Below are 13711 nucleotides of genomic sequence, written 5' to 3'. Positions count from 1 at the left end.
CCCGTAGCAACGGGACTAAAACCATGCAAACATAAGTCTACTTCATAAATATCAAGGTAAAGACGGAAAAAATATATACAATTTTTAGAAGTTCCCTCTAAACATGGTAGTTTTTCCGTATTGCGTTATTCCGGATTAGGCCCCAAATATACCGATCACAGGGCAGATGCGCATTACGTCATTAATAACTGTGAAATTTAAAAGCAGGCTTCAATTTAAAATCTCTGAACTGTATCATAAGTAACTGTGTCACTGAAATGTGGGTTACGAATTTTAAACTGATTTTACAACAAAAACCAAATTCCAGAGGTCTCAGTTTAATGTACTGTTATCTTCCGATCACGTGACAAATGGCAATTTTTTCTTTTTCGATTGATGGTTTTCATTGACATAGATAAGCTCTATCAAACATTTCTTGTCAACCAAAGTATGAAAAAATGGCGACTTAACTATTTATCTTTGATATTCTATATAAGCTTATATATTTGATATAGATCACATTCTTGAGATTTTCATTGACGTTCCGTTAAACGAAACCATACACATGGCAAAAGCACACGTTATAATGACGTCTCGGATCAAATGAAAAATTATGTTAATAGCACAGACCTAAAAGTTATTATTATGATTCTAAAAATCGGTTACTTTGAATTGAATTTAAATATTGACCACAAGAAATTGTCAAATTGCTTAAAATTCACCAAAAGAAACGTCAAAATAGCTGATTAGATAATGCAGAATTACTGAATTCCCGCCTATTAATGATACGTGTTCGTGACGTCATCGTGCAGCAACATCCAAAAATTCTCTTAATGTATATGGGTACATTTTGATTTGCATTACCATAAGTTTCGGACTATGTTATATCAGAAATCTGTGTCAAATCTCTAACAATGGTTCCTGCAATTAATTAATGACAATATATATGCATTAATAACCCTATTCTATCACTGTCAGTATTCATTAGATTGAGTTCATAGTAAAAAATAAATACATCAATTTGCTATTAAGGGTTAATATAACAAGAATCAATATTGTATTGATATTAAACCTTCAGACTTGTAGTCATGAATATCACATATTGTCCAATCTCGTTTTAAAATCTTAAAGGAGGTGGTCCACTAAAAGCCAATAATCTAAAAATTATGCTTATTCACGAATTTCACAGAGCCGACAAAATCGCAATAAACCAGTTTTATCCTTATCAAGGCAGATCCATATTTTTTTCGTTTCTTTGTAGTTAGACTTACTAATGTACTCAAAAAACGAACGAAACGAACCTTTTGTCGATGAGTCTCCTGGTGGTGAATTTCAATTAACATGTTGTATATGTCAATATTTTCAAGTGATCATCACCCTTTAAAATTTTCAATCCTTATCAAAAATGTTATTCAATGGTTATGTTCATATACAGCCTAATACAAAATGCTTTCACAACAGTTCAATAAAGTACATTTCTTTTATAAAACAAGACGCCTTTCATAACCTTTGGTGACAAAATAACCTTTACATAGACATATGAGTTCAATGGTCTAATTAGCATAGCATTATACTATGTTGTATATTATGTTATGTCAAAGACATGAAAAGTACATTTTTATTATATGACACTTCAAGCATAGACTGTTCACATTAATACACAGTATATTTTAATTTGATTTCTAAATCATTGAAAATGTCGTCCTGCTTTTGTCGTTAATGTCAGCAATTGTCATGACAAAATTGTCTGTCATCAAAATTGTTATTCAGAAAAGCCTTTGAAAGCTCTAAAATTACAGTAAAATTCCCCTTAATGCAAACTGCATGGCGTTACCAGTCCCTATTAGCTCGTTCGGTTGAAAAAAAATAAGACGTAAAACTCAATTTCATTTCAGTTGGAAAATGGCTTACTGTTTTCGGGGCATGTAGGGCCTATGGATTAACAAATTTCACCTAAGTATTGATAAAGGTGCGTTTGAAAATAAGAGTCAGTATATCAAAGTCTACCATGTTAGTATTCTAGAAGGTGAATAGTATGTTTAGAATGAAATCCCTGGCTTGATATTTAAATAAGAAAACAGAGCGTGATAGGTTAGAAGTTTACAGTCTCGAGGAAAATAGATAAATTAAGTGCGGTCCTGTTATTTTAAAATTACGTCATTCATATACATGTGAAAACATACATTTTAAAAAATTAGTAAACGTAGGAAACCAAATTTACGAAAAAGTAACACGAAAATGAAAGGTAATTGGAGAGCTAAAGTTTGGAGGAAATGCATTTATTAAGAGCGGTCGTGTGTAAGTTTTTTTTTTGAAAATTACGTCATTCATACGTATGTCACAACGAACACTTTTAAATCAAAAAGATATGCGGTTTTAAAAACAACAAGTTGTCGTTCTAGGAAGAGACTGTAAAATATAAAGGAAGAAAGGAGATATTATTATGAATAAAAAGGTTATGGGAAAAGTCTAAAATAAACATTTCAAATACGTGATCAGATGAAAAAAAATGTTTAAAAGACATTTCAATACATCAGATTTCAGTGTGTACTTAATAATATGATGGTCAATAAGTATCATGCTTTCCTCATTGTCAGTTCTCGATTTTTGAAAAAGATGAAATTGTACACTGCAATGCAAAATTTGTATGCCAGACTACAGGTACATTACCTCTTAAGATGACAAAAAATTGAACTTGGCTAAAACGAGTCATTGTTCATTAGTGGACTTTTCTAGTGTTATAACTATACAACATAATATCTATAATCCAACAAATCTATAAAACTAAAGTAATTATCCATTAAACTAAGTAATTTTGAAACATGCATAGAAGCGTGTTTACATATTTATTTAGTTTGATGGATATATCGTCTAACATAAAGATTCTATTCTTTAGTCATAGCACCTGGTAAGTCCACCTGATAACTATATCAAGTGTTGACCAAGTTTAAATTTATGTTCATTCAAAGAAGAAGTATTTAATTCTTTAAGTTTGTCACAGTGATTTTCCGTTAGGAAATGTATCCAAATTTTCAATATCTAACCCTTGCTGTCGCTCAAACAACAATTTTTGTCATGCATTTATTTGGCAACTCCTATCTAACAATATCTTGCAAAAAAAAAAGTTATTTTCTTTGGGTGAAAAATGATACATGTAAATTAATCTTATCTTATATAACACATAACAAAAGGATAATTATAAGAAACCTGCTTATAACTTCTATCTCTTAGCCTCAAGCCGCATTTAAACTGTACAATTTATTGCCGCTAGCTTATCATATTTATCTTATTGTAATGCAATGGCGACCTTGATAGCAAGGTCAAATAGGGCACAATGACCTGGGTAATTTTCATATGAAATGTATAAAAGAAAGAGGTAGATTTTATCCAATGTAAGCCATAAAGGAATGTATACAAAGGGAATATAAATACAGTATATGAATTTTATATATAATGTAAGCATTGTATAGGTTAAAGGTTAAACATGGCAAATAGGTTTTGAAAGTGTGCAGGTTTATCTCACTTAATATCATGTATTAAAATAGAAAAACTTACATTAACTAATCAAGTAAAAAAAAAAACAATATGTTTGGCAAAGTTCCGCAGCATGAAAGTGCACATGCCATCGCATGCTTTTGTGACAATTCAACGAGCGTCAGATCATGTTCAACCCGAGAATGATGTACAGACGTATTTTGACAAAGGTCAATATCAAGAGTTATGCATAATTAGGTTCTAATAATATAAGTAACAATATTTATCATATACATGACGTAGTGTTATGTTATGACTTTGTGTTCACGTTTCGTTAGACCAATATCATAATTTTAATCAATCATTTGCACCATCTTTTTACAATGTTGCATAATGTTATATATATTATATATCACAATAGGTACAGGCTTTGTTATAAACGCGTTGGTATTTACCAAAAACTAAGTATCAATATAGACATGTTAGTACACTCTTAAAGAGAAGATCATAGCCTTTATTGGCAAAGTTTCAAATTTCGTATTACAATATGGTGATGATACTGTGAAGGGATTGTGAAACCTTTATCTTATACAAATTGATGGAATGGGAATGGCTTTATTCCATATGTTTATATTTTGTCAGGTTTTTATATTTAAATGTATTATTTTGCAATATTTGAATAGGGATAAACAAAATAAATATCTTTACAATCCCTTACACATATCAACAATTGTTGCTGGTATATGCTATAGAAGTCTAATATTGAATTCATATACCACCACAAGTATAGCAATAGACAGTCAATAGGACCCCTACCTAGATTGTCAAAATAAAAGTGACCACACCTGTCATAACCTATTAGAGCTTAAAGTAGAGCTTACAGTAGAACTTAAATTAATCGCTAAATCTCTTACACAAATATTCAAGGTATGGTTGAACACTACTCTTTACCTGATCTTATTACAATACTGGGCTAACATTCCCTACATACTCCGATACCAAAACACAGTAGCTCTTCAAAGCATCGTCTGTTCCATTAGGCCAGGGATACACTTGAAGCGACCAGTTCTAGTTGAAATAGGCCAAAGATCAGCTGTTTTGTCGCATCTTATTGACACTATTGAAGTGTTTTTGATCCCAAACTCTAGTCACAACTTTAATCCAAATACAAAAACAATTAGTAAATGTTATACGTATATTGATAATCCAAATTAAAAAAAAAACAAAAGGCGAAGATGAATGCGTAGACAAATTTTCGCCGGCTCCATAGCTTTATCACTCACTAAGGTTTATATTGCGTTTAGTACATTGCGAATGGTTCCGGTTCACCATTGCGTCCTCTACTTGCCATAAGTTCATTCAAAGCGTAAGATTGATTGTCAGCGGCCCCTGTCTGTTTATTTTGTTCCATCAAACTTCTAGAAAAGGCTCTCTCGTGTTTAAATTGGTTTTCGAATCTTCTGAAATCTCTAGGTCTGTTAGAACTAGTACCCTGTTCTGACATGTAGCCAAAGCTATCCGTAGAGATGTCACTAGGTGCACCATTTGTTCGCCTCTTGTTCTTTTTGTCCTTCTTGTTCTTCTTCTTGTTTTTCTTCTCCAGTGTCCTGGCTCTCTCTACCGGAGGAGGGACTGATCTAGCTCTCTCTACGTACACTAACCTACCAGGAGGTGGTGGGTAGAAGTCGTAAGGTGCTCCTGGTGGGTACACATCACCATTGCGTAGAGCTGAAGGGTAGAAATTTGTATGTCTCATCTCATATTGCTCTCTTCGACTCACCCTGGCTTTGGATCGTCCTTTATCGTAATCAGTTGGTGGAGTTCTTGGTCGAGAACTAACTTCGCTTGATGCATCGCCATCGCCATTCATAGTTCTTCTCGGGTAGGCCGTTTCGTGTGGAGAGGAAGACCTGGAGGAAGCATGTTCGTGAGAATGAGATGCTGACGATTCAGATCCACGACGACGCGGTCTACCTCTTATTAAATGTGGTGGACCGTCTATGACAACAGGATGGGGTGGTGGGTGTCCCACCACTACGTATGGTTCATTTGGAAACCTTTTCTGTCTGAGGAGGGTAGGTGGTGGTGAAAAGAATCGAGGTCTGGCATGAGTTTGAACAGGAACGGTTCTTACTGGTACCATGTTAGGTGCTGGTCTAGGTAAGGTGTGAAGGACAGGGGGTGGGGGTCCCGTTCTGGTTGTCTGAAAGCTATATGCTGATCTTCTTTCTACACTTGGTCGGACAGAAAGTGGAATTGGTGATGTCGCACGGATTCGTTCACTTTCACCATCTGAAACTACTTTTTCCATAGTGTATTTCTTGACAGGAATGTTTGATTTTGATGTGTAAAAGTAACCTTGTTGAGGTGGGGTATCATAGAATTCTGGGGCAGCGTTTCTCACTTCTCCAGACTTTAACCTCATGTTGTAGTGCTCGCTATGACCATTCATGCCAGATTTTAACGTATCATTAGCATGTGTCAATGTAAAGGAACCATTCATGACCCTACCTTTACTCATTTTATCAGCAGTGGATGTAGCTTGAACAAGATCTAAAGCGTCTCTGTCCGATTCACATACAAATCCATGACATTCTAGCACTTTCTTTCCAACGGTTCTGCGAGTGATCGCAGTAAATATAGCTGGTCGTTTCGCATTGGCACCACCTGCCGTAACAGAACTGAGAGAAACAAATTTAGCAACTCTTTCTTTTGTGGCATTATTGATAACGGATATACACCGTACGGCAGCACATAATGTCACTGATGAAATTGGGAACAGAATCACATCCTTGGAGGCATCACAATATTCCATTTGTAATCCGCTTTGTGACACTGTAAGGTAAGCAAGTATTCCTTCAATTTGTTTCGATTCGTCAATTGGGTACCGATCACGTAACGGCTGCTGTACGGCGTCCAATCCTTCAGATGTTTCCATCGGCACAGATGTTCCAATGAACAGTACTCTTCTTCGAATTAACTCGTCTCGAACCACCATTTTGAAAACTTTTCCCAGTGGGACTACAAACTAAAAACTTCGTAAAACTTGTAAATTCCAACCTCACTAAGTGTCGCAGGGCTATAATGCAGCCCACGACTTCAACTGGATTTCAACGGTTTTAATATGTTTGTGTACTGACCTCCTTTGCCATTTGTGTTGAGGGAGTAGCTTATTTTCTCGCTGTACCTGTGACGTCGTCAAATTACTGCGGGCTCGTGTCTCCACAAAATGACTCACTGGCAAAATGTAGTAGTAACAATATGTTTTAAACTCAGGTAAAATTTTTTATCTTAACCACGTTTACAAGTTGGCGGCCACCGTCAAATACCCTTTAAATATCCGCAGGGTTAAATGTCCATCTAGACTGTCACTATCTATGTTCGATAAAAACTGGACATAAAGTTTCACGCACTAACTGTCAATTGATATGTGGTAGCAAATTCTTTCCTTCATCACGCATGACTAACAATATGTGCGTTAAAACCGGTTTAACGGGCTATATACAGTAAGGTATTATTAAATGGAGAAATCCGACCTCTGAGCTATTCAAACCTACAAACATAAACTAGCTCCGAGTGTCACATACACAGTAAAATACAATACAATTGGCGTGTCGACAACAGGCATTATTTCACAGGTGTTATAACTGATTGCAACATTCAAGGGTCATTACAACTTAGATTGGTCTCAACAAGGATTTAAATCGCATTTACCATTGAACACAGATATGTCATTAGTTACGATAATAAGATTATCTTAAATCACTTGAAAATCAACATGTACATGTACTTTATTGTAGATTTAGCGAGGACGACGACATCTTCCCTTTTGAAAGGCCTACTTACTTTTGACTGTGATTTAAAAAAATAAAAAAGTAGATTTCTGTGCGTTATTTCAGCTGTCCGTGTAAGATGTATTCTGCGGCTTACCACATATAGAAAATTTTCCTTTTTTTTTGGGATCTTTAATTTGCGTATGGAAGACGACTGGGATATACAGATAGTAGGAGTCCAAAGATTCATATCAAATATTTCAATGAAAAATTGGAATAGTTGTATTCAGGAATATTAGTAAATTGTTATGGCACCAAAATAATACATAAGGGTTTATGAGACTAATATTCAAGTATGAGGTTATCCCTGACGAACATAAGTGATTCATTTTATTTTTATTTTTGTGTTAAGTAAAGTAGGCTTGGAAGGAGTGCAAATATTGGTAAACCCTTTATTTTCCTTAGATTCGTACATTAGTTTCGCAACACCAACCCTAAAACTTAGTGACTCTTAAGTGTTTACGTAAAACTTATAGATTTTAAAATAGTTTTTAAATATTAATGGCAAGATAGTTTAAGTAAGAACTATTAGATACGTTAAGGTAATCTTTCTCTTGATTTCTGTATATTTTAAATCTGACTGACCCTTTTAGTGAGATTCTGTAATATTGTAATTGCCTGGAATGTTGAATGTGTAGGTAGTCCTATGTTTCCAGGCCGTTATAACTAGTTTAATATGAAAATCAATATTATGAGGTAGGCCTTATTACTGCGAAATGAGCATGGGTAATGCATCCATGTTGAGTAGTTTCTATTCATTGCAATGCTTATTGACATTGTATTTAAATCATTGTATAAAATGATTTTCAGAGAGCAATCATACCCAGTACAATTTTTATGTTTCAAGGGAGGTAATAAGGTGAGTTACATTTAACCATTTCATTTTCCACAGTATATCATGCCACACGTATTAATACAGAATCACCACCACTGCTCTATACAGGATATGCATCGTATTCAAATCAGATTTTGATCCATTTTATTTTTTAAAAAAATAGTGACAATGGGACCCTAGTTTGAGGTAAAGGTAATACTTGATTAATGTAAACCGAATTAAAGGTAGGTAACTCCAACGACCGATGTCTTATTATTTTTGTTGTGTTCTGTAGTCGCCACTAAAGGTGAAATACGAGTTTCACGAGCGTTATATACTGTTACTCTAAAACATATATTGAAAACAATAACTGTGCTGAGGCTGTTGAGATAGTGCTGTAATGTTCATTCAAGCCAGGTCCAATCAGATGTTCAGCCGGACAGTTCTCTAAACCATAACCGGGATATTAACAAGGATATTTATTGTTGATAATTGGTCTAATCAGGGGGCACAATCTGAATCTTACCATCTTGATTTTTTGGAATCGTTCGGAATTGCTTCTTAGCTGCGTGAAAGTCAATATCAGTACTACTAAAAAGTCACGACTGCTTCTATCAATCATGGTACAGCTCTGGTACTGAAAAGTTGTTATCTTGATCAAACTGACTGTCATATTCAGCTGATTGATCATCCCTATGAGACATTTCTGTCCCTCTTTCTTATCCCTGAAACAATTTCGCCGACAACTTGTAAAGTCGAGCTGCTTAAAATCTAGTCCGAAGCATTCCGAGATGCAGATACATCCCATAAAACAGGGCCTAGTTTTTGCGTCTCTACATAAGCCGACAACTTTCAGAATAGCTATCAGAGGTTGAAATAGAGGCAGATATTCCAGTCTACTTAGTACAAAACTTTGGTGATACATGTCGATTATTGTACTATAAGGTTGGAATTTGTCTGTAAGCATTGTGTTTCTAAATCTTCATACCGTCAAGCTATTACGAAATTGGTACTTATACTTTGACTGCAATGGTCACTATTCTTGTATCACGGAATGCAGCGATTTGATGGGATTGTACGCAAGCGAATACAGTCAATCACCTCGAACTGAAAGGATCTAACTATTTTGGCTTTCTTTCGAGGCCTCTGATAGGCTGTGTTCGCTAGCGTACAATCCAATCACGTCGCTTCGTTTAAACTTCCACGATACAAGAAAGGTAGCTAGCGTCAAGGGAAGATGGTATCTCTAATTAAAACGGGCCATCGGGTTTTTTTCAGATTGCATATGGGACGTTACTTGATCAAAATGAAAACTACAAACAGTTTTATAATTTTATTATGATTTCATATAACAAATAATACATAATGATAAACTAAACCTACAATTTTACACAAAATATAACTACATTTTAATAGTAGAAGAATTGAAGTACTAGTGAGAAGTAGTCATGATGAACTGATTCTCTTTGATATCAGTATTACTATTAATCTCAGTTCATTATACTATTTATCGAATCTTCAGGCGATGTGAACAATATACCAGGGCAAAATATTGAAATTCCGTCATAAAGAATCTAAAAACCTCTTTTGCATTTACCTTTTATAAGAAATATTTTTTACTAAGTGTAACTACCATCAGTATAGCGTGAAACTAAAATCAGAATTTCGAATTCGAAGTCAATAAAAGTGACGATTATGTGCTATCTCATATATGATACATTCGTATGATAGGGTTAATAACTCATTTAAAATAGATTCTAGTTTTCGTGGACAGTTGTAGCATCCATTCTGTTTTCCCATCATCTGTGGTTCCTGAATTTCCAGAAAAATGAACTAGATTATGAAGCCACTAACACAGATTCCATCACGGTTTTGCAATATTCATAATCAGGTAGAGTGTTCTGGATTTTCAAAAACAACCGATGAATCAAACAAATTAGAACATTAGATACTAACGTTGGATTCGCCTACAATAAAAGAAAGTCGGGCATTTGAAAACCTTCATCACAACCAAGTGATTTTCAGTCAAAATCAACCTATCGTCAGGATTATTATTTTTTAATTTTGAAAAGGGTAAATAGAGATCTGTTACTGCATGCGGGTAATCTATATGTGAATACAATATTCTCTCAAGATATCATTCAGTCATTGTTAATAAAACACAGAGGAATTTAATATTAGTATGTGGGCTAGTACCATACACAACCCCAAGAAAAATATCTCACCCCGACCCGTGCTTCCGAAAGCCGGCTTGTTGTTGACCAACACACCTTAACGTATATGTACATGATATATACACATAACTTTAATATAACTATACTTCTCTAATATTATAATTATTCATTGTTATTATGCTTATATTCATGAGCATTAAAACAATTATGATATTTAATATAATATTTCATATAAAAATAAAGGCAGTTAAAACTATCTCACTGTGTGTACACAGTGTACATATCTTTATGAGATTCAAAAGAGGCTTTCTAACCTTTGCATGTGCATGTGTATCGTGGACAGTTATTTCTTCATACGCACCAATCCGATTTCCCGTATCAAGTGAATGTTTCCCACAGTTTCTAAAACACTTGATCAAATGATGTCGATAATACCTTATTGTTTGAGCAAGGCAAAATGTTATTATTATTTCTTATGAGAATTGGAATATCAGCCTCACAATAAAAGTCTTTGCGTTGATAAAAATATATTTTTTGGTAAGTTTACATTGAAAAGAACCTCATTTGTCTCCGAGAAATTTCAACCAAAACAGTCAGTTTTCTTGTGAAAAAAACAAATAACTTTGAAGACAGAGTGCTTATGTTTATATTTCTGCATCATCGGAAAAGACATTCTATGACAAACAACTGAGGTTGCTATTCTAATTCTCATAAAAATAATGAAAATAATTCAAAAAACTGTTTACTTGATAATAGGCAATAGTCAAATGGTACTTGGGCATGAAATAGAAAACCTCTTTTGAATCCCTTTCACGAAAAGTGTCAAACACAATGCTATGAGAACAATCCTACGATAAAATATTATGAATTACAGATTTCTTGAGTAGACAGCATCATCCTAATTTTCTTCTGAGGTTGACAGGCACGAAAAGTTGTTATAAGTCACAATAATTATAGTCAACCAATCAAATGGTCGGTTCAATGAAATCTTTGAGGAATTAGTTCAACATTTTTATTAGAGGCCACTTCAAATACTTAAGATAAACCACGGCAATGTCAGACTAAAATTCGACTGAACACGATTAACAGACGACTAATGACAGATCATGGATGGCTTCTAGTAATCCACAGAAAAAATTTCATTAGGTCTGATTAGATATTCATACATGTATGGACAGTTCCGCTTCGTAAAAAGGGTTACAATCCAGTAAATTATCTAAGAGTCAGCAGTTCATTCCACATTTTCTTGCAATATCCATTTTATTTTCCAATTTTCACGCTTGGAAATGATAGAGTAATTTTTGCGTTCACATTTTTGTCTTGTATAATATATTGAGTATAAACGCTACACATTGTTATGTAAAACTGACACATGATCCCATTACTGCCCACAATCCAGATCACTTCATTTGTAACTGTTAAAGTGGCTGTATGGGTTAATTTCGAATTACCAAAAGCTGTTTAATACTCTTTTCTCCCACTGAACAAGAGTCTATGAGTTTTTGTTAATACGGCGATTCACTTATAAACGTTTTAGTGAAAAAAAAATCTTTTTGTTTTATTATCATTTTTAACACTTCTTACATGCTGTGGAATAAACGTTTCCAAACATAGCCTGTAAATCGACGCATACAACCACTTTAACCACCATTGAATGTTTTGTTGCAAATGATCTCAAGTCAACACATTTACATATCACCTCTAATAACCTGGCTACTATAGACATGTTCTTCTCGTGGTATGTTAACGTACATGGTATGAGGTCTTCTACGGCGACTTACGATGTAATCGCGTCTAATCAACACGGGCTTGGCATAAATGTCTTCTATCGGACGTTGAACCACCGATGGAACTCCACTATAAGTCGGTCGAAACTTAAGGGTGCTGGATTTAGTTCCGTAAGCGTATCCAGGGTGTCCCGAAACGACGGTGCTGCTCATACTATTAACCCGACTTCTAGTTGCTGGTAAGGTTGCTGCCGGATAAGCTACAGTGCTAACATTAGCTTCTTTCTGTGCTGCGTATACAATACCATCTTCAGCTTTGAAACCGTTACTGTGTCGGGCAACGCTGTATTCTACATCCGGTTTGGCAGAATGAGGAGCACGTCTCATTTCCACGTCTCCTTTACTAACTGAATGAACCCTGTATCGCCCTTTGTCTGCGTCCGGCTCCAATTCTCCCGAATTTCTATATGATTTAGCAATCAAATGCTCAGGCCCGTCATGATGGACTGTGGTGGTTGTTTTGAAAGTTTGACTTCCATAGTTCCTATGGTCCGGTACGTCAACTTTTGCCACTACTGATGAGTTGCTACTGCTTCTTCTGTCCACAACGATCGGTTCTTTATATTTATTGTAGTTAACGGCATAGGTTTCATTGTTGTTGGTAACTGCAGGTGCTATTCCAGCACGCATATAATGTTCCCGAGTAGTCATTCCTGTCGACCTTTCCAATAGGTACTTGACTTCCTTCAGTTCAGATGAGAGGGCTTCCATTTCACCTTTCATTGTGGATATATCCGATATCTGGGACATTGAATCGTCATCACGAACAACAGCTTTAGGAACAGAATTATGGATCACTTGACCACTGGTTGTATAGCCTTCAGTATACACCTCAGTTTTAACACCATTCATAGGGGCGTAAGGGGTCTGTTCGTAGATGTTGGTTTTCCTCTCATCGCTATTTCTCTTTTCAGATTTCTTATAAAAGATTCCACCAGTCAGTTGAGGTTTAACATCTTGAGTAGGTTCAGAGTTGAACAGCTGCTGAAGTTCACGTCTTGCATTAGCATTGGATCTTTCTCGAAGAGTCCAATTACCATCATCCTTTTTACGGAATTCGACGTTTTCTTGTCCAGCAGTCTTTTTCCATGCTCTAAAATTCTGAACAAAGGTACCAGCGATGAGCTCGGAAGCACAACGGAAAGCAATGATGGTGTATTTATGATCCGGATCTCGGATGACGCACATTAGGCACATAGGATGTTGTTGGTTGATGGTCATAAAGAAAATATCATAAAGGGGGATGTAATCGAACAATGTTTTCATTAAGAACATGTTACTCTTAGTGATCCTTAAACCTTCCGGTGTCAACTTGAGTTTCACTTTACGCCCTTTCTCCAACGTTGTAAGGGTGGCAATTTGTTTGATAATATTGTCCGATACCGCATCATCCTTCCATGTACCTATAAAATAAGCTTTCTTTTCAAATACCGCTGCTGACATCTTGAATTCTTGTTATATTACCAGAACGTATTGGTTTAGTTCATCTTACGGATAGTTCTGAAATGATAAAATAGTGTTCTGTTTAAAAGCATGTTTAGGTTAAGGTCATTCCGTCCCATCGTGGTTCGTTCTATATTTGAATATTTTCAAGAACTTTCATTTGAAATATCGGGCGGTTTTGTTGTGAATTCGCTGGGCAACATACTA

At 35.2% G+C, this 13711-nt stretch overlaps 2 protein-coding genes across 2 annotated transcripts; both read right to left on the bottom strand.

Annotated features, from left to right (window-relative positions):
- Positions 1 to 3701: 3701 nt before the first annotated feature.
- LOTGIDRAFT_236174 (hypothetical protein) lies at positions 3702 to 6451 on the bottom strand (the record flags this gene model as incomplete). The annotated part of the gene is made up of 1 exon (XM_009066411.1): positions 3702 to 6451. One exon carries the CDS (start codon positions 6449 to 6451, stop codon positions 4754 to 4756), a length of 1698 nt encoding a protein of 565 aa, XP_009064659.1. The 3' UTR covers positions 3702 to 4753.
- Positions 6452 to 11962: 5511 nt separating this feature from the next.
- On the bottom strand, positions 11963 to 13504 carry LOTGIDRAFT_168532 (hypothetical protein; the record flags this gene model as incomplete). The annotated part of the gene is made up of 1 exon (XM_009066410.1): positions 11963 to 13504. The coding sequence occupies one exon, from the start codon at positions 13502 to 13504 to the stop codon at positions 11963 to 11965; it is 1542 nt and encodes a 513-aa protein (XP_009064658.1).
- Between the last annotated feature and the right edge of the window lie 207 nt (positions 13505 to 13711).

Source organism: Lottia gigantea, assembly GCF_000327385.1.
Source record: "Lottia gigantea unplaced genomic scaffold LOTGIsca_76, whole genome shotgun sequence".
Lineage (NCBI taxonomy): Eukaryota > Metazoa > Mollusca > Gastropoda > Lottiidae > Lottia > Lottia gigantea.
This window is presented reverse-complemented; position numbering and strand designations above follow the sequence as displayed.